This window comes from Nomascus leucogenys, chromosome 14 (genome assembly GCF_006542625.1).
Source record: "Nomascus leucogenys isolate Asia chromosome 14, Asia_NLE_v1, whole genome shotgun sequence".
Classification (NCBI taxonomy): Eukaryota; Metazoa; Chordata; class Mammalia; order Primates; family Hylobatidae; genus Nomascus; species Nomascus leucogenys.
The window spans coordinates 26,335,012-26,358,108 of record NC_044394.1 but is presented as its reverse complement, the minus strand read 5'-3'; the positions used below and the strand labels follow the sequence as shown (position 1 = coordinate 26,358,108).

Sequence of the window (23,097 nt, the reverse complement as noted above, 5' to 3'; positions counted from 1 at the left end):
CCTAGGGAGAGGGAACAGCAAGTGCAAAGGCCTTGAAGTAATTCTGTGGATTTTTGTTTCTTTTTCTTTTTTTTTTTTTTTTGAGATGGAGCCTCACTCTGTCTTCCAGGCTGGAGTGCAGTGGTGCGATCTTGGCTCACTGCAACCTCCGCCTCCTGGGTTCAAGCGATTCTCCTGCCTCAGCCTCCCGAGTAGCTGGGATTATAGGCATGCACCACCACACCCGACTAAGTTTTGTGTTTTTAGTAGAGATGGGGTTTCACCATGTTGGCCAGATTGGTCTCGGATTCCTGACCTCAAGTGACCCAAAGTGCTGGGATTACAGGCATGAACCACTGCGCCTGGCCAATTCTGTTGATTTTTCAAGTGAAAACTGCATAGTGGATTCAGACAGTGCTACTAAAACGAACTGCTGCTGCCCAGATGAAGAACCATTGCTAGACTGACACAAGGAGACAGGAAGCAGACAGAGGGCTAACAGAAAGGAATAAGTCCCCATCTCTCTTCTCTAGCCTTGTATCTCCCTCTAACTCCACTTTTAGCAGAGTCTGATGAGGAGCACTGGCAAAGCAGAAGTGTGGTTTGCAGAGTTCCAGCTCTGGCATTGCAAAGCAGTCAAAGAAGGGTGGCATTGGAGCTGAGAGACACTAGTTTAACACCTGGCACACCTACTTTATGTATCTTAAAGCTGATGTTCAAGAAGTTCATGCCCACATCACATTGCTAAGTGCAGAGCCCAGGCTTGTATGAGTATCCTGACATCACATCTGAAATCTTTCTCCTAAGCTGTCAGAACACTCCAAACTAAAAGTTGTTTAACTCCCACCCAACCCTTTCCTCTTTGAAGGGTCATAAGGGGGCTGAAACCAGGTGACCAGTAATCAGGAGCCAGTGGTAGACAGGAGATGGAAACCCCTTCTTGCTTGCCCTAACCTCCCTTTCTAGGTTTACTTCCCAAAACTGCTTTATGGGTTTTCCTCTCCTTTTATCCGGCAGCCATGTGCACCTTGCCCTGTGCTATGCATAGCCTCCCCAACCCCAGCCTGTGCATTTGCTAATGCCATTTCCTTTCCTTTGTCTAGGGTACTTTCCCCCCTCTTTCCCATAAACACTCTGTGATCCTATAGATTTCTCCATTCTTTTTTTTTTTTTTTTTTGAGACAGAGTCTTGCTTGGTCGCCAAGGCTGTAGTGCAATGGCTTGATCTCAGCTCACTGCAATCTCTGCCTCCCAGGTTCACGCAATTCTCCTGCCTCTGCCCCCCGAGTAGCTGGGACTACAGGCACACACCACCATACCTGGCTAATTTTTGTATTTTTAGTAGAGAAGGGGTTTCACCATGTTGGCCAGGCTGGTCTTGAACTCCTGAGCCCAAGTGATCCACCCACCTCGGGCTCCCAGAGTGCTGGGATTACAGGCATGAGCTACCGCGCCCAGCCTTCTTTTTTCTTGATACAAGGTCTCACTCTGTCGCCCGGGCTCAAGTGCAGTGGCACGCCCACAGCTCACTGCAGCCTCAACCTCCTGGGCTCAAGTGATCCTCCCACCTCAGCCACCACATCCAGCTAATTTTTTAAAAAAAAATGTGTAGAGACAGTGTCTCGCTGTGTTGCCCAGGCTGGTCTGGAACTCTTGTTCTCAAGCAGTCCTCCCACTGCAGCCTCCCAAAGTGCTGTGATTACAAGCATGAGCTACCACACCTGGCCTCCATTCTTTATGACTCATCTCAAATATCACCTCCTCCAGGAAGTCTTCCCCTATCTTCCAAACTCAAACCAAACAAAAGCTCCCTCCATTTCCTGTCTACCACTGGCTCCTGGTCACTGGTCACCTGCTTTCAGCCCCCTTTTGACCCTATAAAGGTGAAGCATTGGGTGAGAGTTAAATAACTTTTAGTTTGGAGTGTTCTCATGGTTTAGGAGAAAAATTACAGATGTGGTGTCGGAATACTCAATCAGAGGCTCCAAAGAGCCTTATCAGTTGGTCTTTGTATCTCTCATGCCACTCTCTACCTCCTATTAGTCCTCCTTCCACTGCTTATTTAAATGTTGGTGTTCTCCAACATCTCCATTCTCAGGTCCTCTTCTCTCTGGTTGCCTACACTCCCTCCAGGCAGCCTCGTCCATAACCAAGGCTGCACTGGCTACTTCTGTGTGGATTGGTGGCTCCTGCATCTGCCCTGCAGCCCAGTCTTCTCACCAGGTCTCCAGACATTTATCCACGTGTTTCCTGGTGATGGATGTTCTAGCACTATGCCTCGGATTTATTTATTCCTTTTTCACTGCCTCCCTGATCTGGCAAACTTTGTCCTCATCCAACCATGTGTCTCCAGTCTGGCTCACCTCTGTGAATTGTGCCTCTGTCTCTTAGTGTCTGACGTTGTGACATACATCTGTCTTCCTGCTTAGCCGGAAGTAGCTTGTCGGCAGGAATCAGGTGTTCTGTCTCATTCTAAGTCAGCTGTCAATTATTTATATACAAGTCCTTTCCTAAGCTAGCTGGAAACTTCTCAAAGGTAGAGTTTTTGTTTGTTTGTTTGTTTGTTTTAAGTGAGACGGAGTCTTGCTTTGTCACCCAAGCTGGAGTGCTGTGGTATGATCTTGGCGGACTGCAACCTCCACCTCCTGGGTTCAGGTGACTCTCCCGCCTCAGCCTCCCGAGTAGCTAGGACTACAGGTAGGTGTCACCATGCCTGGCTAATTTTTGTATTTTTAGTAGAGACGGGGTTTCACCATGTTGGCCAGGCTGGTCTCAAACTCCTGACCTCAAGTGATCTGGCTGCCTCAGCCTCCCAAAGTGCTGGGATTATAGGTGTGAGCCACTGTGCCTGGCCTCAAAGGTAGAGTTTTAAAAATATCTGACGTACCTTTTAGCAGCTAGCTGATTGCAGGATGGCCCCCAAATATTTAATGAATGAGGAAATTCACAAAGTAGTCATCCTACACATAAGAAGTTTATGGTGAGAAGCACATAAAGAAACAGCAGAAGATATCAGAGAATTCTCTTAATTGAATTGTTTGACATACTTAAAGCAGTTCTCTGATTCATAGAGTTGTTGGTAGCAAATTTCTGCATATAAGTTCTATTAAAGACTGATTTTTGTTTTTGGAGACAGAGTCTCGCTCTGTCACCCAGGCTGGAGTGCAGTGGCCTGATCTCAGCTCACTGCAAGCTCCACCTCCCAGGTTCACGCCATTCTCCTGCCTCAGCCTCCCGAGTAGCTGGGAATACAGGTGCCCGCCACCACGCCTGGCTAATTTTTTGTATTTTTTAGTAGAGATGGGATTTTACCATGTTAGCCAGGATGGTCTCGATCTCCTGACCTCGTGATCTGCCCGCCTCGGCCTCCCAAAGTGCTGGGATTACAGGTGTGAGCCACCCCGCCCAGCCCCTGAAGACTGATTTTTTAAAATTTGTTTTCTTTAAGTTACCCCAAGTAGTACAACATTGTCCTCTTGTACGCTGATTTTAGCCCATTTAAAAAAACACCATATCTTCTGAGAAGCCTCCAGTGGGAAACAAAAACACCACATCTATAACTACTATTTATAATTGACTCTTCTGAATTTTTCTTTTGAGAGAAGCTAAACAGATTTATTTTCTAGAGTCTTATCAGATTGGATCTATAATTTTCTGTAGCAAATTTTTTCATTTTGCATCTGTTCCAGACAGTAGGCTAAATTTAAAACTGTGGTTGGCAGCCTTTTATGCATAGTATCATAAGTAATGTTTCTCAACTGAGAACATAATAAAAATTTTATATTTATGGAGAAAATGGGGTTTTATCTCTTTAGTTGCTTCAATTAAAAGAACTGAAAGGGTAGGGCATGGTGGCTCAAGCCCATAATCCTAGCACTTTGAGAGGCCAAGGCGAGTAGATCACCTGAGGTCAAGAGTTCGAGACCAGCCTGGCCAACATGGTGAAACCCCGTCTCTACTAAAATACAAAAATTAGCTGGGTGTGGTGGCGTGCGCCTGTAAGCCCAGCTACTTGGGAGGTTGAGGCAGGAGAAGGCAGAGGTTGCAGTGAGCTGAGATCGTGCCACTGCACTCCAGCCTGGGTGACAGAGTGAGACTCCGTCTCGTAAAAAAAAAGAAACAAAAACAAACAAAAAAAACTGAAAGGTATGTAAAGGGAGTGAGGGAGAAAGGCCAGTTAGACCCTTCTAAACATGATCTGTATGTTGAATAATTACACCATTTTTTCTTCTTTGCTTTGTTGTCATCCTAAAGTCCCGGTCACCTATGGGAGCTACTGCTTTTGTGCCCACAGGAGCAGCTACCCCCTCCCATGTCCTCTTACTCCCTCCCAAAGTCTTCCCCCACTGTGAGGAGGGCTTCTCCCTGGCTCCTTGATAAGCCACTGAGAACTTTGTCCCTGCCCCCATTCCCTCTATTTCCCTGCCTTCTCTCCACTGGCAGTCCTTGGAGCCACACTGCAGGAGCGCAGCTGGAGGGAGAGCATTGGGCTGTGGTTGCCTGGTTTACAGCAGGAAGAACTGTGCTCTCCTTCATCTCAGTTAAAACTTACAGCTCAGGAGGCTCCTTGTAGAAATACTTTGTAAAGGGTTGTTGGGTTCTATCCTATTATACCTTTTGTTGGTTGATCTGGGAATTGAACCATCCTTTATCAAACGGATTAAATAACATTTATTTTCTGACCATTTGGTCTTGCTCCCTCTTGTTCTTAAAATATCACTGGGGAAAATGTACATAGCCCACAAATAACCTATAACTCATTCTATATGCATAGCCCATAATTCATGTATAACCTAACTAGGTAGACTCTTTAAGAAGCAGCATTTTGGATCAGTGTCAGCTTAATTTGTCTTTCATCTCCAGTCACCATATAACAAGTGTTTTCTCCCCACCAGGCTGATTTGAACACCAGCTTTTCTGGGGTGGATGAACATGCACCGATAAGCTATGAGGACTTTGTGAACTTTCCTGATATTCACCACTCTAATGAGGAGTATTTCAAGAAAGTAGAAGAGTTGAAGGCTGCCCACATAGAAACTATGGCAAAATTAGAGAAAATGTACCAGGATAAATTACATTTAAAGGAAGTTCAGCCAGTGGTCATCAGGGAAGACTCTCTTAGTGACTCTTCCAGGTAAGCTTGTAACTCAATGTTATTTGTGGAGTATAAAATAAAATGTATCATTAAAAGGACAGAACAAAGTTATTTCATAATATTCTCTCTTAAATAGCCCTTTGTACTCCCAGCGATATACACAGGTAGGAATTTATTCAAAATGTTTAATGGCTTATCAGCTTACTGGGTGACCTTTTGCTTGAGGGTCCTTTGGTGGCCATTTGGTCTTTTCTCTCTGACCCACCCATAGAACTGAGGGCATGTCTCAAAATACTTAGTCTGGGCCATTTTAAATGGTAAATATAAAAGTTTAATTTTAAAAGCTCTTTATAATATGTGGATTAACATGAGCTCATTAAAGATCTAGTACAAAGAGTTCAGGACTAGGAGACATGAATCTGATTTATGTTTTCAAAATAGTCTGCAATTTCAAGACCCATTTCTGCTATGAACTCACCTGCTCTGAGACTTACACATCTAGTCAGTTAGCAATGCTTGCATGTCTCCTGTGTGCCAGACTATGCCTGGGCACTGAGGAGTCAAAAACAAGATGCCCTCAAGGAGCGTAGAGACTAGCTGAGAACCAAAAATTGCATTACAGCATGATGTAACAGAGTGTTACAGAGGAAGAAACAGTTGGTCATGCCAAGCTTTCGGAGGGATGCAGGCCAGAATTTTCCACTGAAGTGTCACATCTGAGTTCAGTCTTGGAGGAGGAATAAGTATTGGCCTTCTAGGCAGCAGAAAACATGTATTCAAAGGCAAGATGGCATGAGAAATCATATCGTGTGAGGAACTTCACAGGACTGGATATGAATGCAGAATGGAGACTGGGGTAGCCAGTGGTGAGGGGTAAGACTGAAAACATAGGCGCCGGTCTCGAAGGGCTTGTAATCTAGGTTTGACTTCGTAGCAGTGAAGAATTATCAAAAAGTTTCAAGCAGGGGAATGACATGATCAGATCTATGCTTCAGAACAGTGACTCTGGAAAGTGTGGGGAGAATTTAATAGAGGTTAGACACAAGGAGCCTCTGCCATCTCAGGTTCCTTCTCTGTAAAATGAAGGAGTCAAAGTGGGTAATTTATGGGCATTGCCCAGCTCTATTCCAAATAAAAGTGATAATTCTTACAAGCCCTGTCCAGCTCCTCTCTTCTCATTATACCCTGATCTTAGAAAATATGTAACTCTTGGCTGGGCGCAGTGGCTCATGCCTGTAATCTCAGAACTTTGAGAGGCGGAGGCAGGCAGATCACGAGGTCAGGAAATTGAGACCATCCTGGGTAACATGGTGAAACCCCGTCTCTACTAAAAATACAGAAAATTAGCTGGGCATGGTGGCACATGCCTGTAGTCCCAGCTACTCGGGAGGCTGAGACAGGAGAATTGCTTGAACCTGGGAGGTGGAGGTTGCTGTGAGCTGAGATCATACCACTGTGCTCCAACCTGGGCAACAGAGTGAGACTCTGTCTCAGAAAAAAAAAAGAAAATATGTAACTCTTAATTTTTGTATTTGGTCACATACAACTGAAAGTATAACATAGTTATTCTTCTCATTTAGATCTGTATCAGAAAAGAACTCCTATCACCCTGTCTCATTAATGACATCATTTTCAGAGCCTGATTTAGGCCAGTCCTCCTCCTTGTATGTGTCCTCCTCTGAAGAGGAGTTACCCAACCTAGAAAAAGAGTATCCTAGGAAAAACATAATGATGACCTATGCTAAGGAGCTCATCAACAACATGTGGGCAGACTTTTGTGTTGAAGATTATATTTGCTTTAAAGATACTGGCTTCCACACAGCTGAAAAAACAAGGAAGAAACGAAAAGAATGGGTGCCCACGATTACAGTACCGGAGCCTTTTCAAATGATGATAAGAGAACAGAAGAAAAAAGAAGAGTCCATGAAATCTAAACCAGATATCGAAATGGTACATAAACTGCTCAAAAAACAAGAAGAGGATCCAGAGTGTAAGAAGAAATTCCGAGCCAATCCAGTTCCTGCATCTGTCTTTCTCCCCCTTTACCATGATTTAGTCAAGCAAAAAGAAGAACAGAGAAGGTCTCTGAGGGAGAAAAACAAAGAAGCTCTTTTGGCCTCACAAAAGCCATTTAAATTTATAGCAAGGGAGGAACAGAAGCGAGCAGCCCGGGAAAAGCAGCTGAGAGACTTCCTTAAGTATAAAAAGAAAACAAATCGATTTAAAGCCAGACCCATTCCTCGATCTACTTATGGTTCAACTACCAATGACAAGTTAAAAGAAGAAGAGCTCTATCGAAACCTTAGGACACAGCTGAGAGCCCAGGAGCATTTACAGAACTCATCTCCTCTGCCTTGTAGGTCAGCTTGCGGACATAGGAACCCCAGGTGTCCTCAACAGGCTGTAAAGTTGAAGTGTAAACACAAGGTTAGGTGCCCAACTCCTGATTTTGAGGACCTTCCTGAGAGATATCAGAAACACCCCTCAGAACACAAGTCTCCAAAACTCTTAACGGTGTGTAAACCATTTGATCTTCATGCATCTCCACATGCATCTATTAAAAGAAAAAAAATTTTGGCAGACATCGAAGCAGATGAAGAAAATTTAAAAGAAACACGTTGGCCTTATTTGTCTCCAAGGCGTAAGTCACCAGTAAGATGTGCAGGTGTAAAGCCTGTGCCTTGTAACTGCAACCCTCCAGTGCCCACGGTATCTTCCAGAGGACGAGAACAAGCCATAAGGTAAGTAACTAGGACACTGTACTGACTGACTCATGGTTGCCAGATGAGTGTATGCAGCTCTGTGGAGTTTACGTTGGTAAATTTGAAAATACTTAGAAATTATTATTGCATCTATAAGATATTTTACTATATAATATATTTTGTCAGAGGGTATTCTAAGAAATGAATGTATTTTTCATTTATAAATTTTGGTGGATTAGAAAATATTAGTCTTAAGATTTCTAGTTTTACCTGGCCAGGCGCGGTGGCTTACACCTGTAATCCCAGTGCTTTGGGAGGCCAAGGCAGGTGGATCACAAGGTCAGGAGTTCAAGACCACCCTGGCCGAGATAGTGAAACCCCATCTCTACTAAAAATACAAAAAATTAGCTGGGCGTGGTGATGGGTGCCTGTAATCCCAGCTACTCAGGAGGCTGAGGCAGGAGAATTGCTTGAATCCAGGAGGCAGAGGTTGCAGTGAGCTGAGATCACGACATGGCACTCCAGCCTGGGTGACAGAGCAAGACTCCATCTCAAAAAAATAAATAAAATAAATAAATAAATAAATATTTCTAGTTTTACAGGTCAGATCCTTTTCAAAAGGTTGCCTTTTTTCAAATTTGAATTATCAAAATTCAAATTATCCCATGTTAAATCTTTGCTAAACAACATTCTCATTGGCTTAAAGTGGATTAAGCCTTAGTTTGTTACCCTCAGGAGATCACTTGAGGAAAAGAAAATGTTGGAAGAAGAGAGAAATCGGATCCTAACTAAACAGAAGCAAAGAATGAAAGAATTGCAGAAACTCCTGACAACCCGGGCTAAGGCTTATGACTCACATCAAAGTTTAGCTCAAATATCTAAATCCAGAGTAAAATGTCTCAGGTATCATGAAAAATTCTTGAATCTCCAGACCACTGGTTTTCAAACTTTTTTTTTTTTAATCAGTAGGTAGTAAAATATGAGCAGATTGAAAATAGCATTAGTGTTTTAGTTTATGGATTTAAATTGTCATCAGTCACTCATGTTCAGCGCACACATACTCACCTCATGGTGAGAACCAACATATATACTTACCTTTACGGTGAGAACCATGAAGCTATGTTGATGAATACAGACATTTTCTATTGCGGCCTTAGTTAATGGTTATAATCTTATACCAATATCTGATCTTGTTCTTTATATTATTTTTTATTGCAGTAAACAGATATATCAAAGAGTTTTGTTCTAAGGTTTGGATGAAATCTGATAGCACAGATTAACACATTAAACATCGGTTATGTGATGTGTTCATTAGCACATATGTTAATGTTTAGTAGTATGTGTTGCATTTTGTTAGTTTCAATATAAAAATATTCACGGAATCCTTAGAACCCCTTCACTAGAATTCTGCAGTACAAAGTTTGAAAACCAGTGTTCCAGATGTTGCACATAAAAATGTTGATGTTTAAGTAGGAAAATATCTCCCTCAGAACCAGGTAAGTAATATGATTTATTACTTTTTAATCTGATTTCTAAATATGCATATGTGCTTTTAATTACAATGAGTATTCTTTTATAATTTAGCCTTAATCCATTGATAAAGGGAGCATAATTTGATGAACTTGAACATAATGTTTCTTAGAAATAGATTACTTACCCTTAGGAAGTAAACTATTAATAGCTTTTTATTTTTTATTTATTTATTTATTTTTGAGACAGAGTCTCGCTCTGTCACCTAGGCTGGATCCTGAGTTCAAGCGATTCTCCTGCCTCAGCCTACAGAGTAGCTGGGATTACAGGTGCTCACCACCACGCCCAGCTAATTTTTGTATTTTTAGTAGAGATGAGATTTTGCCATGTTGGCCGGGCTGGTCTCAAACTCCTGACCTGAGGTGATCTGCCTGTCCCGGCCTCCCAAAGTGCTGGGATTACAGGCGTGAACCACCACGCCTGGACAATAGCTTTTTCATAACACCAACTTGTGTATAATTAAGCCTAATTATCATTTAAAAGTATAATTATTTTCCCCAATCCATTAATCTTATTATCTTGGTAGCAATTATATCTTACATAGAGAAAATAGTGTAGTTTAATTTATTATAGGATCTTGCTCAAACAGTGAGAACACTTATGGTAAATTTATATATTTTGGTTCCTGTTTCTCTTTATGTTATATTCCCATGCCCTTTACTTCTCCTTTGACTTGCTCCCATTGAATTAACTTTGCCACTAACCTGTAGGAGATCTTATTTAGGGGAAAAAAATAACAGCAAAGGCTGGATGCCGTGGCTCACATCTATAATCTCAGCACCTTGGGAGTCCAAGGCAGGAAGATTGCTTGAGCCCAGGAGTTTGAGACCAGCCTGGTAAACATAGTGAGACCCCATCTCTACAAAAAATTTAAAAAAATTAGCCAGGTGTGGTGGCATGCCCCTGTAGTTCCACCTACTCGAGAGGCTAAGGTAGGAGGATCATTTGAGCCCAGGAAGTCAAAGCTGCAGTCAGCCATGATTGCACCACTGCACTCCAGCCTGGGCAACAGAGCGAGAACCTGTCTCAAAAATAATAGGCCAGGCACAATGGCTCATGCGTGTAATCCCAGCACTTTGAGAGGCCGAGACAGGCAGATCACCTGAGGTCAGGAGTTCAAGACCAGCCTGGCCAACGTGGTGAAACCCTCGTCTCTACTAAAAATACAGAAAATTAGTCAGGCGTGGTGGTGCACACCTGTAATCTCAGCTATTTGGGAGGCTGAGGCACGAGAACTGCATGAACCCAGGAGGTAGAGTTTGCAGTGACCTGAGATTGCGCCACTGCACCAGCCTGAGCAACAGAATGAGCCTCCATCTCAAAACAAAAAATAAATAACAACAATAAAATAATAATAATAAATAAGAGCAAGGTCTTGTTTTCAAAAGAAATTCCTTACAGAGAAGATAGCTAATTTGTTCCAAAATTTTCTTGGTTTTATACACTTATAAATGAGACAAGAGGGCTTTCATTCATCTCTTCAGGTCAGTTTGAAGTCCCTTAATATATTTATGCCTTGAGGATTTCAGAAATTAAAGTGTCCAGACTATTCTTAGAGCATAACATGTGTGATCTCAGAACCTAGGATTTTATTCTGCATTCCATGAGAATTAACCAGTATAGAAGAGGAACTGAGGTAAACTGTGAACTGTGCTCATAATTTCTGATTTGTCAGCTAAGCTAAATGTTACTTCTTTTTTTTCGTTGACTTTGTACAAGTTGATAAGTTAAATGTTACATATGTAAGTTCTTATTTCTTAGATGATCTTTTAAAATTCCATTGCTTTTATTTAATTTTAGAAAGAGCGAAAAGGAAAGGATGAGAGAATACCAACGAGAACTAGAAGAAAGAGAAGAAAAATTAAAAAAGAGGCCACTGCTATTTGAAAGAGTTGCTCAGGTTGTGTTTATTGGAATTTAAGAGCTATTGTCAGTTTTTTTTCTTTTTACAGCTTTAGCTCCTAAATTTACAGTCCATTTTTCTTATGTGTTATATAGCTGTTGAGATACATTATTGTTGTTTGTGTTGGCTTCATCATATCAGCCAATGAGTAATTTTGCTTAAATCTGAGCATTTAGCCAGGTGTGGTGGTGTGCACCTGTAATCCCAGCTACTTGGGAGGCTGAGGTGGGCAGATTGCTTGAGCCCAAGAGTTTTGGTCCAACCTGTGCAACGTAGCAAGACCTCATCTCAAAAAAATAATCTGAACATTGAATCTTTTTGAAGCACATAAGTTTGATAAATAACATGCCAATCCAGTAGTTTGTAAAATAATTTTGCAAGCAGTTTTCTAATGGCTGGTCTTTTTTCAGTACAAACTTGGTTAGATATTAAAATGAGTCTTCATGATATCACTTAGAGGTCTTTGAAGAATTAAAAAAATGAAACAAAATGGCTAATTGAATCAGAGTTATTTCTGCCAGTTTTTTTTTTTTTTTAAGTGAGTCTGTAATTCAATCTTCTCTGCAATTACTAAAAGAACTTCCTTTCTATAGGAAAAACAAACTAGTCTTACGGACAGTGGACCCTGATTTTACTAAGTTTATGCCCAGTTTTACAACCTTTCCCTTAAGGGAAATTTGTCAATTTTAGGTCATCTTCTCCTTTGTCCCATAGGGGAGGCATCTGTATGGGTGACATGGCTTAACAATTGACAAAATCACTGGAGATTACAGGTTCTAAATTGTGAATTTGAAGCTGTTATAATTGGACAATAGACAGTTGGAGAATTTACCTGTAGCAGATGAGCATAGTTACAGAACTGTACTTGCCAGTGACTCATTGAGGACAGTGGACATGTATTGTGGGTGAATCTTCACATTACAGTCTCTCAAAGTTACGTAATCTTTTTGCTCACTGATCTAGATATAATTTTATATAATGCCTTTCATTTTAAGGGATGGATTTTTTTAACATCTTTATTTCCACTTTAGGGGGAAAAATCATTTTAAGATGTTCTACATTATAATCATAAAGTGATTGGCTTTTGGCTCAAAGACATTATCTCCAGTTCTGAACTGCAAATTTTTTGTTTTTGCTTTTTACACTGCTTCTGGGTTTTTCTTATTTATTTATTTATTTATTTTTTCAACTTTTATCTTAAATTCAAGGGGTATATGTGCAGGTTTGTTACAAGGGTATGCCAGGCGCCGTGGCTCACGCCTGTAATCCCAGCCAGCATTTTGGGAGGCTGAGGCAGGTGGATCACCTAAGGTCAGGGGTTCGAGACCAGCCTGGCCAACATAGCGAAACTTCATCTCTACTAAAAATACAAAAATTAGCTGGGCATGGTTTCGCGTGCCTGTAGTCCCAACTACTTGGGAGGCTGAGACAGGAGAATTGCTTGAACTTGGGAGGTGGAGGTTGCAGTAAGCTGAGATTGCGTCATTGCACTCCAGCCTGAGCAACAGGAGCAAAATTCTATCTCAAAAAAAAAAAAAAAAGGGTATATTGTGTGAGCTGGGGTTTGGGGTATGATTGAACTCATCACCCAGGTAATGAGCATAGTACCCAATAGGTAGGTTTTCAACCCTTGCCTTCCTCCCTCCACTCTCCCTCTTATATTCTCCGGTGTCTGTTGTTCCCATCTTTATTTCCATGTGTACCCAGTGTTTAGTTCCCACTTGTAAGTGAGAACGTGTGATGTTTGGTTTTCTGTTTCTGCTTTAGTTTGCTTAGGATAATGGCTTCCAGCTGCATCCATGTTGTTGCAAAGGACATGATTTCATTCTTTTTTATGGCTGTGTAGTATTCCGTGGTATATGTGTAACATATTTTCTGTATCCAATCCACTGCTGATGGGCTGAGTTGATACCATGTCTTTGCTGTTGTGAATAGCACCAGCACTTGTTATTGTCTGTCTGGTTTTTGTAGAAAAATATTTTTAGAGACAGGGTCTCACTCTGTTGCCCAGGCCAGTGCAGTAGTACAATCATAGCTCACTGGAACCTTGAACTCCTGAGCTCAAATGATCCCCAGTATGAGCATCCCCAGTAGCTGAGACAAAGGCCCACACCATCATGCCCAGCTAATTTTATTTTTTGTAGAGACTGGGTCTCGCTGTATTGCCCAGGCTGGTCTTGAACTCCTGGCCTCAAGTGATCCTCCCACCTCCACCTCCCAGGTTGATGGGATTACAGGCATGAGCCACTGCACCTAGCTTTTGTCTGTCTTTTTGTTATAGCCTTCCTAGTGGGTACAAAGTGGTATTTTATTGTTCAGTAACATTCTTTCAACTGTTCTTTTATCTTTTTCATTACAGACTCTATCTACTAGCTTATTGATATGGTAGGTGAGGATTTAGCTGTTTTAACACGTCCTCTCGGAAGCACACTTACCTACCCTTTCGGTGTCTTTCCATCCTTCCATTTCCCAGTCAGCTCTATCACAGTTAGATCAGAATTCATTGTTATAACTTAGTAAACAATGTTAGCAGCTGAGCCCTATATTATTATCATCACGTTTCCTTTTTTTTTTTTTTTTTTTTTTTGAGACAGAGTCTTGCTCTGTCACCCAGGCTGGAGTACAGTGGCACAATCTCAGCTCACTGCAACCTCTGCCTCCTGGGCTCAAGCCATTCTCCTGCCTCAGCCTCCTGAGTAGCTGGGATTGCAGGTGCACACCACCACGCCCAGCTAACTTTTTTGTATTTTTTGGTAGAGACGAGGTTCCACCATGTTGGTCAGGCTGGTCTCGAACTCCTGACCTGATGAACCGCCTGCCTTGGCTTCCCAAAGTGCTGGGATTACAGGCGTGAGCCACCGTGCCTGGCCCATCACATTTCCTTTAAAAAATTTTTTTCTTGTGTTAATAATTACTAATTTTGTTTGGTCCTCCCCCCACCTTCCCTCATTCCCCACCAATGTATGTATCATTATTATTCTTTTTTTTTTTGAGACGGAGTCTCGCTCTTTCACCCAGGCTGGAGTGCAGTGGCGCAATCTCGGCTCACTGCAGGCTCCGCCCCCCGGGGTTCACGCCATTCTCCTGCCTCAGCCTCCCGCGTAGCTGGGACTACAGGTGCCCGCCACCTCGCCCAGCTAATTTTTTTTTGTATTTTTAGTAGAGACGGGGTTTCACCGTGTTAGCCAGGATGGTCTCGATCTCCTGACCTCGTGATCTGCCCGCCTCAGCCTCCCAAAGTGCTGGGATTACAGGCGTGAGCCACCATGCCCAGCCTCATTATTATTCTTAAGCTTTTCTGTTAGCTCTCACAACTCCCCCTTAAACAGTTAAACACATTGGTAATTCATCAGTTCCTTTCCTCCCCTGGAGCCCACAAGTGTCCTGCTCCACTTTGGAATGGTTTCTCTCTAGGCCAGCAGTCCTCAACCTTTTTGGCACTAGAGACTGGTTTTATGGAAGACCATTTTTCCACAGACCAGGGTTGCGTGGGGTGGGGTGGATGGATGGGGGAATAGATCATTTCACGATGAAACTGTTCCACCTCACATCATCAGGCATTAGATTCTCATAAGGAGCACGCAACCTAGATCCCTGGCATGAGCAGTTCACGATAGGGGTCACCCTCCTATGAGAATCTAACGCTGTAGGAGGCAGGGCTCAGGCCGTAATGCTCGCCCTCCCACTGCTCACTTCCTGCTGTGCAGCCTGGTTCCTAACAGGCCATAGACCCGTACCTAGTTTGTGGTAGGGACCCCTGCTCTAGGCCTCTGGCATAAGTGACATCTTAGGACCTTTTTCACTGTTATACTGGGGATTAGTTGGATATTAACCTGGATTTATCCACATTTCTTGTATTTCTTTTAAAATCACCATTATTTTATTCAATTCTGGAAGATTTCCTCAAATTTATCTTCCAAATCTGCATTTTTTGCTTATCTAATGAAAAATGACATAATTTCCAGAATGCTTCCCATTTATTAAATATTCCTTTGGTATTTTCCATGGGTGCAGTACGTTTGTTTTTTGTTTTTTGTTTTGTTTTGTTTTGTTTTGTTTTTGAGACAGGGTCTTACTCTGTCCCAGGCTGGAGTGCAGTGGCATGACCTCGGCTCACTGCAACCTCAACCCTTTGGGCTCAGGCGATCTTCCCACCTCAGCCTCCCAAGTAGTTAGGACTACAGGCACAAGCTACCATGCCAGGCTAATTTTTGTATTTTTTGTAAAGACAGGGGTCTTACTGTGTTGTCCATGCTGGTCTTAAGATCCTGGGCTCAAGAAATCCTCCTTTCTCGGCCTTCCAAAGTGCCGGGATTCCAGGTGTGAGCCACCACACCCAGCCTATCTTTTATATCTCTGAGCATACTGGTGATATTGCCTCGGTTTCCTTCAAGTTCCTTTTTCTCTTTTTTAGCTTCTTGTCTATCATATTAGAAGCTTTCCTCAGATTATCTTTGGTTGTCTGTTTGCATTTAAGAGGGAGACTGCACAAAGCTATCTGGAAGCTGGTTTCTAATGTTTTTTGGGAGGTTGCTGAAAGACAAGCACTCCACTAAGCACTTTCTATGCATTATCTTAACTGACCTTTACACTGCTCCTGTGAGGTTCTTATTTCACAGATGAGGGACATCTTGAGGCTTAGATGATACAACCAGAAGAAGGGGAACCAGGATTCAAACCCAGATCTGACTGTCTTCATGTGATTGTTTTATCTATCATATTGTTTTCCTGCCCGCTTCTCAACAAATGCTTTTTGAATATCAGAAAATCCCTTGAGACCCTTAGAGTCAGATAGAAACAAGACAGACAAATGTAGTCATTCAAGACACACAATTGCAGCAATTACAGATGTGTGTTGAGACAAAATTGTGAATATGATTGTTTTGGAGGTTGGGGGAATGGTCAGATTGATATGTTATTTTTTTCTGTTAACCTCAATTCCAGGGAGCAGGTACATAACCTGGGAATACTAATATTTGTGTTAGTGACATGCGAGGCTTGTTCCAACAGGTCTAGAAAAAAAAAGAGAAAGTAAATAAATGCTAAATTAAAGGAATCATTATAGGTGATACTATAAAACAAGAAAGAAAGTATGAAGTATTATTTGGGAAGACCAATATTGAACACATACGCAGCAATGATTTATTATAGTGCTGTTTGTCTATGAAATATCTTTTTTTTTTTTTTTTTTTTGAGAAGGAGTCTCACTCTGTCACCCAGGCTGGAGTGCAGTGGCTCGATCTCAGCTCACTGCAACCTCCGCCTCCCGGGTTCAAGTGATTCTCCTGCCTCAGCCTCCCAAGTATCTGGAATTACAGGCGCGTGCCACCATGCCTGGCTAATTTTTTTTGTATTTTTAGACGATACGAAGTTTCATCATGTTGGTCAGGCTGGTCTCGAACTCCTGACCTTGTGATCTGCCCACCTCAGCCTCTCAAAGTTCTGGGATTACAGGCGTGAACCACCACATCCAGCCAGAAATATCTTTTTTTTTTTTTTAACTTACATAATGTATTTAAAATAGTCAAATTTATAGAGACACAAAGTAAAATAGTGGTTTACTAGACACAAAGTAAAATAGAGGTAGAAATAAGGAATTGTTGTTTAATAGGTATAAAGTTTCAATTTTGCAAGATTAAAAATTGCAGAGATCCCTGAATATAATTAATGCTACAGAACTATACACTTAAAAATAGTTAAGATTGTAAATGTTTTTTAATTAATTTTTTTTGCACACAAAACAATAAACATTTTCTAAAAATACATACAAACAAAAAGATGCATATCAAACATATTAGGAAGGTTGCACATGGGAAGACGGGGAATAGAAATGGGGAGTGGGAATTAAAGAAAATAAATGACAGAGGGACTTTGTATGGATCAATGATAATAACTCAATCCTCTATTTGACAAAGAAGGAGAAGGAAGAGGAAGAAAAAGAAAGTGGGATAAAGGATCAGAAAGGGAGGAAAATAGAAAAAATTAGAGTATGACTCCAGGGTAGACCTGTTTTGTTGTCGCTGGGTTGGTTGCTTGGTTTGTCTGTTGTATTTTTCATGTTTCGCCATGTTGGCCAGGCTGGTCTCGAACTCCTAGCCTCAAGTGATCAACCTGCCTCGGCCTCCCAGAGTGCTGGGACTACAAGCGTGAGCCACCACGTCCAGCCCCCACATTGCTTCTGGCCTCCGTGGTAGACCTCCCAGATGGGGCAGTCGGGCAGAGGCGCTCCCCACATCCCAGACGGGGCGGCCGGGCAGAGGCACTCCTCACTTCTTCCCAGACGGGGCGGCTGGACAGAGGTGCCAGAAATATCTTTATATTAGAAAAATTAGGCCAGTGACTCACACCCTGTAATCCCAACACTTTGGGAAACTGAGGGGGGAGGATCATTTGAGGCCAAGAGTTTGAGACCAGTGTCTACTGTTCTCTTTTTTTTTTTTTTTTTTTTTTTTGAGACAGGATCTCACTCTGTCACCCAGGCTGGAGTGCAGTGGCGTGATCTCAACTCACTGCAACCTCTGCCTCCTGGATTCAAGTGATTCTCCTGCCTCAGTCTCCCGAGTAGCTAGGATTACAGGTGCACACCACCATGCCTGGCTAATTTTTTAAATATTTTTAGTAGAGATGGGATTTCACCATGTTGCCCGGGCTGGTCCCGAACTCCTGACCTTAACTGATCCACCTGCCTCAGCCTCCCAAAGTACTGGGATTACAGGCGTGAGCCACCGTGCCTGGCCTACTGTTCTCATCTTCATATCTGTGTGTACCCAATTCCTCCCCATTCAGCTGGTCATTGAGAGACCTGTCAAATTTTCTTCCTAAATAATTTTTGGATCTGCCCTTCACCATCCTTGATGGTGAAATGCCAGGTGGAACCTTTATTTCCTATCTGAATCATAATAGTTTGATTGATTTTTCTGCCTTGCTCTTTGCAGAACCATTCATTATATCTTCACCTTACCATTTCCATTCCCCTACCAAAATGTTAACCCTGGGTAGACAATTAATAAGCCTTTATAACAGGAGCAATCATCCATTCTCACCAATTCCGTTTATTCTTATTTTCAATGAATGATATCAAGGGGTCTTCTCATTAACTTCTCAAAAAGTATATACAGAGTTACTGTGGCAGTGAATCACCATTGCTTTTTTTTTTTTTAGTACATTTTTTGCTGCAGTCTATTTTGCTGGAACTATTGCTGCTAATTAACAGCTGTTTTTAAATAAATTTGCTTGCAGTTATTTGCTTTGCCCATTTATAGGAGTTAATTGTGGTCTCGCTGCTGCTGAGTGATTCCCTAACACAATATGCCTGTGATTCTTTACAGAATAAACTATGTTGTCCTGTTTCTTGGAAATCACAGGATTAATTAACTGAGAAGATGTTAAATTGAATTTTAAACCCAGTCAGATGAAGGCTTACTGGCACAAATTTTGACTAATGTCTTTTTAATGTCTTATATATTTAATTTGCTGAAGTCAGAATATACGTTGGTAATGCATTCAGAGCTAGGTTTGGGGTTTCTTTATTCTTCTCTGTAGTCTTTAGGGTATAGTTCTTATTTCTCATTTTGCCTTTCCTTTCAGTTCCCCAAGGCTTGTCTGTTGATATTCACAGACTTTGGATAGGTTTTTACTTACTTTTCTAAAAAATATTATTGTTACTCACAGTGAGTGCATTTTAGCAGCAGTGCTTCTTTTTCAGTTTTCCAGAGTATCAGGAAATGCACTGGTGATAGTTTTATCCATTGTAATCAGTCCTTGCTATTTCGGGTTCTCCTGTGGTAACATTAGACTCCATGGCCCCTCATTATACTAGATTTGGCAAATATCTGACAACTACGTTGCTCAAGTCAGGCTTTAGATCACCTTCAAACTCTAGGACGACCACTACCACTTAGAGAAAGTAGCATGATGTAATATAAAAGACCTAGGAAATGGTCAAGAGACTTGGTTCTACCACTCACTAGCCTTGTGACCTTAATCAATTTCACCTTTGAGACAGGGGCCGGGGGAGACTTGGTTTCTTTATTAAATATGGGGGTTAGACTGGGTACTCCTCCACACCCTTCCCAGTATGAATGCCATTGGTACATTGGAACTGGGCCATTCCTAGTATTAGGAAAGCTTGCTTTAGTTGGATGTCCAGAGGGCAATTCTTGGCCCTCTAACAGTTCAGATCCACTCATGGGAGCTAAAATGGGCTAAAGTCGAGGCACTAGTGTGAACCCAGTCACTATGTGGCTCCATAAAGCCTGCCATCTCTGGAACTGTGATGACTTCCAACTTGACCCAGGTATGGGAGGGTCATCACAATTCCAACAGATCTTAAAGCCGGGAAGTGACATTCTACAGATTTGAACCCAGTTCTAAATTCATATTCTTTTTGTTATATCCCTTGCTTTCTCCACAGAGTAAAGATGACAACACTGGTGGTTTTATCATCTTTAATGGATTGGGGATATGGCTTATAAAGAGTAAAAATTACAGTAGATACATAAAATAAAAGAAATTGGCCAGGTACCATGGCTCATGCCTGTAATCCCAGCACTTTGGGAGGCCAAGGCCGGTGGATCACTTAAACCCAGGAGTTCGAGACCATCCTGGACAACATAATGAAGCCCCATCCTACAAAAAATACAAAAATTAGCTGGGCATGGTGGCACATGCCTGTGGTCCCAGCTACTCCAGAGGCTGAGGTGGGAGGATCGCTTGAGCCCAGGAGGTTGAGGCTGCAGTGAGTTGTGTTCGCACCACTGCACTCCAGCCTGGGTGACAGAGCAAAACCCTTTCTCAAAAAAAAAAAAGAAGAAGAAAAGAATCCTCTGACAACAATTATCGCATGAAATCTTTTTTTTTTTCAGATATCTTTATACAGTCATAAAAGTATATAAAACCTAGGTACAATATAAAAAATAATTATAGATCAATCTAATGTGGCCACCACCCATGTTAACAAATAGACCATTGCTAGCACCCCAAAAACCGTATGTGCCCTTGCAGATCACAGCCCTCTACCTCTCCCCAAGACGTAACCACCATTCTAACTTTCAGGATAAGTACTTCCTTGTTTTTCTTTGCAATTTTACAGTGTGTGTACCTATCCTCAAACAATACAGTTGTTTTGCCCATTTCTGAACTTTATATAGATCATACAGTATGTACTTGTCAGTGCTTTGCTTCTTTTGCTCAGTATTATATTTGTGAGATCCATCCATGTTGTGGCATGTAACTGTAGTTCATTCATTTTCCTTGCTTTATTTCACTCCATTATAGGAATAGACCACAATTTATTTATCCATTCTGCTACTAATAGATATTTGGGTGATTTCCCATTTGGGGTTATTGAAGGACAGTACTATCCTGAACATTCTTGTACATGTCCTCCCTTGGAACACATATGTGGGAGCTTCTCTGGGTATATTCCTAGGAGTGTAATTGTTGGTCACAGGGTATGCAGATTTTCAAACAACTGTGACTGCTGAACTTAATTATCACCAGTACTTTTAATCCATATATATATATTTTTTTCTTTTTTTTTTTTTTTTTTTTTTGAGACAGAGTCTTGCTCTGTCACCCAGGCTGGAGTGCAGTGGCGCGATCTTGGCTCACTGCAAGCTCCGCCTCCCAGGTTCACGCCATTCTCCTGCCTCAGCCTCCTGAGTAGCTGGGACTACAGGCGCCCACCACCACACCTGGCTAATTTTTTTGTATTTTTAGTAGAGGCAGGGTTTCACCGTGTTAGCCAGGATGGTCTCGATCTCCTGATCTTGTGATCCACCTGTCTCGGCCTCCCAAAGTGCTGGGATTACAGGCGTGAGCCACTGTGCCCGGCCTAATCCATATATTTTTGATGAAAATTTAAAGTCTTCTGTTCTCGTCTAAAAAGGTTTGTTTTTCCTATAGAAAAATGCAAGAATGGCAGCAGAAAAGCATTATTCTAATACCCTAAAAGCACTAGGAATATCTGATGAGTTTGTTTCAAAGAAAGGCCAAAGTGGAAAAGTATTTGAGTACTTCAACAGTCAAGAGACGAAAAGTGTCACTGAAGACAAAGGAAGGTAACATATATAAGATGTCTGAATGGCTTACCTTTGAAAAAATTATTACCTGCAGAAAAGCACAATTTTATACTATATATATTTTTTGTTCTATTGTTTTAAAAAGATTTTTACCCAATAGTAAAAGACATGTGAACTGTTGTAAAACACACTGATTTTTTTTTTTTTTTTTTTTTGAGACGGAGTCTCGCTCTGTCGCCCAGGCTGGAGTGCAGTGGCGCAATCTCGGCTCACTGCAAGCTCCGCCTCCCAGGTTCACGCCATTCTCCTGCCTCAGCCTCTCCAAGTAGCTGGGACTACAGGCGCCCACCACCACGCCCGGCTAATTTTTTTTGTATTTTTAGTAGAGACGGGGTTTCACCGTGGTCTCTATTTCCTGACCTCGTGATCCGCCCCCCTCGGCCTCCCAAAGTGCTAGGATTACAAGCGTGAGCCACCGTGCCCTGCCAACACACTGATATTTTAACATATTTGACACATTAACGTTCACATGAAGTATTTTATTTTTAAAGCAGAATAACAGATTTCTTACTGACATAAGTAACAAAAATAATAGCATGCTTTCAAATGAAGTTTAAAGAACTAATCACTCAAATTTTGAAATAAATTAGTCTTCAGGAATATTAAATTTCTCAGTGGGCACTTTTATAGCGTTTTCTTTCTTTTTTTTGAGTTGTCTTGGTAACAAATTGGAATTCATACACTTAAGGAAGACAGGCTACACGGTGCCATACTTGCAGAGGGTTTGTTTACCTTTAAACCAACTCATTTTTCCTTTGAAAGACTGATAAATTTCTTCCCCTAGCTTTAATGAGGAAGAAAAAATAGAAGAAAGAGAGAATGGGGAAGAAAATTATTTTATTGATACCAACAGCCAGGATTCTTACAAGGAAAAAGATGAAGCCAATGAAGAAAGTGAAGAAGAGAAATCTGTTGAAGAATCACACTGAATCAAGGTCTCCTCTCTATCCCCTTGCTGTTGTTTGCAGCGTCAGGGTGTCAGTAGCCGCATTTGTGTTTAGAACATCTGTGGAGACGCCTCTGATATGTGCAGGGCTGTTGATCAAAGTCATCTGTAGCCTGAAAAGCCTGAATCCAGCTGATTGGTCATTTGATCAGTTAGAGTAAGGCTTTGCCTATTCAGTTTTAAAATCATTGTGTATTATCTGTTTGCAACTATGATTTTGTATTTTTAAAAAGTGAGAACCACAGCTGTCACAAACTGATTAGTTATAAAAATATACATTATTTCATCAATTTTACTGGAAAAAATGGCTTAGTATTGAAATCAGAGAGAAGTATTGGTCTTTGGTGATTTACTTTTTAAAAATTTTGGAAAGTGTGAATCAATAAGTATTTTTAATCATACTATTTGCCCATTCTTTTTCTCTGCAATACATTTCACAGAATAAATCCTCTAACTTGTTTTGCTGCTCTAAGCCGTTTTTAAAAGTATAGAAAAAAATGGATACTTGCAAATTTACATTTATTTTTGCACTGAGAGTTTACTGTTAAATTGTCTACACCCTCATCCCTTTTTCTTTTTATCCTTAGTTCTAGTCCAAATTATTTTTGATATGTAAATTATTAGGAAAGTTTTTATACTAGCTTTTTTAACCCTATGTATTATTACAGATGGAAGTAATTATGGCATGTGTGAATTATAATCTAAATTAGGGGCAAGTATCCCTGTTTTTTATATGATGAAATTGTGCATAATAACTTGGCTAAGTCAAGTCTCCAAAGTAATTCAGATTTAACTCTTCACTGCTAGACCCAGTTGTGTTCAACTTTTTACATATTATTGCCAACACACTTTATCTCTCT

At 41.4% G+C, this 23,097-nt stretch overlaps 1 protein-coding gene across 2 annotated transcripts in view; it reads left to right on the top strand.

Annotated features, from left to right (window-relative positions):
• The window catches only part of FAM161A (FAM161 centrosomal protein A), a 30,441-nt gene extending 7,346 nt beyond the window's left edge, over window positions 1–23,095 (top strand). The window contains exons 2-7 of one of the 2 annotated variants that reach the window (XM_003262434.4): window positions 4,875–5,113; window positions 6,655–7,815; window positions 8,512–8,679; window positions 11,107–11,206; window positions 21,116–21,270; window positions 22,076–23,095. In XM_003262434.4, the coding sequence (XP_003262482.1) occupies window positions 4,875–5,113; window positions 6,655–7,815; window positions 8,512–8,679; window positions 11,107–11,206; window positions 21,116–21,270; window positions 22,076–22,220 (1,968 nt within the window). In that variant the 3' untranslated portion in view covers window positions 22,221–23,095. The remainder of the gene's footprint in view (window positions 1–4,874; window positions 5,114–6,654; window positions 7,816–8,511; window positions 8,680–11,106; window positions 11,207–21,115; window positions 21,271–22,075) is intronic. The other variant, XM_003262433.4, reaches the window with a different exon arrangement.
• Window positions 23,096–23,097: the final 2 nt, after the last annotated feature.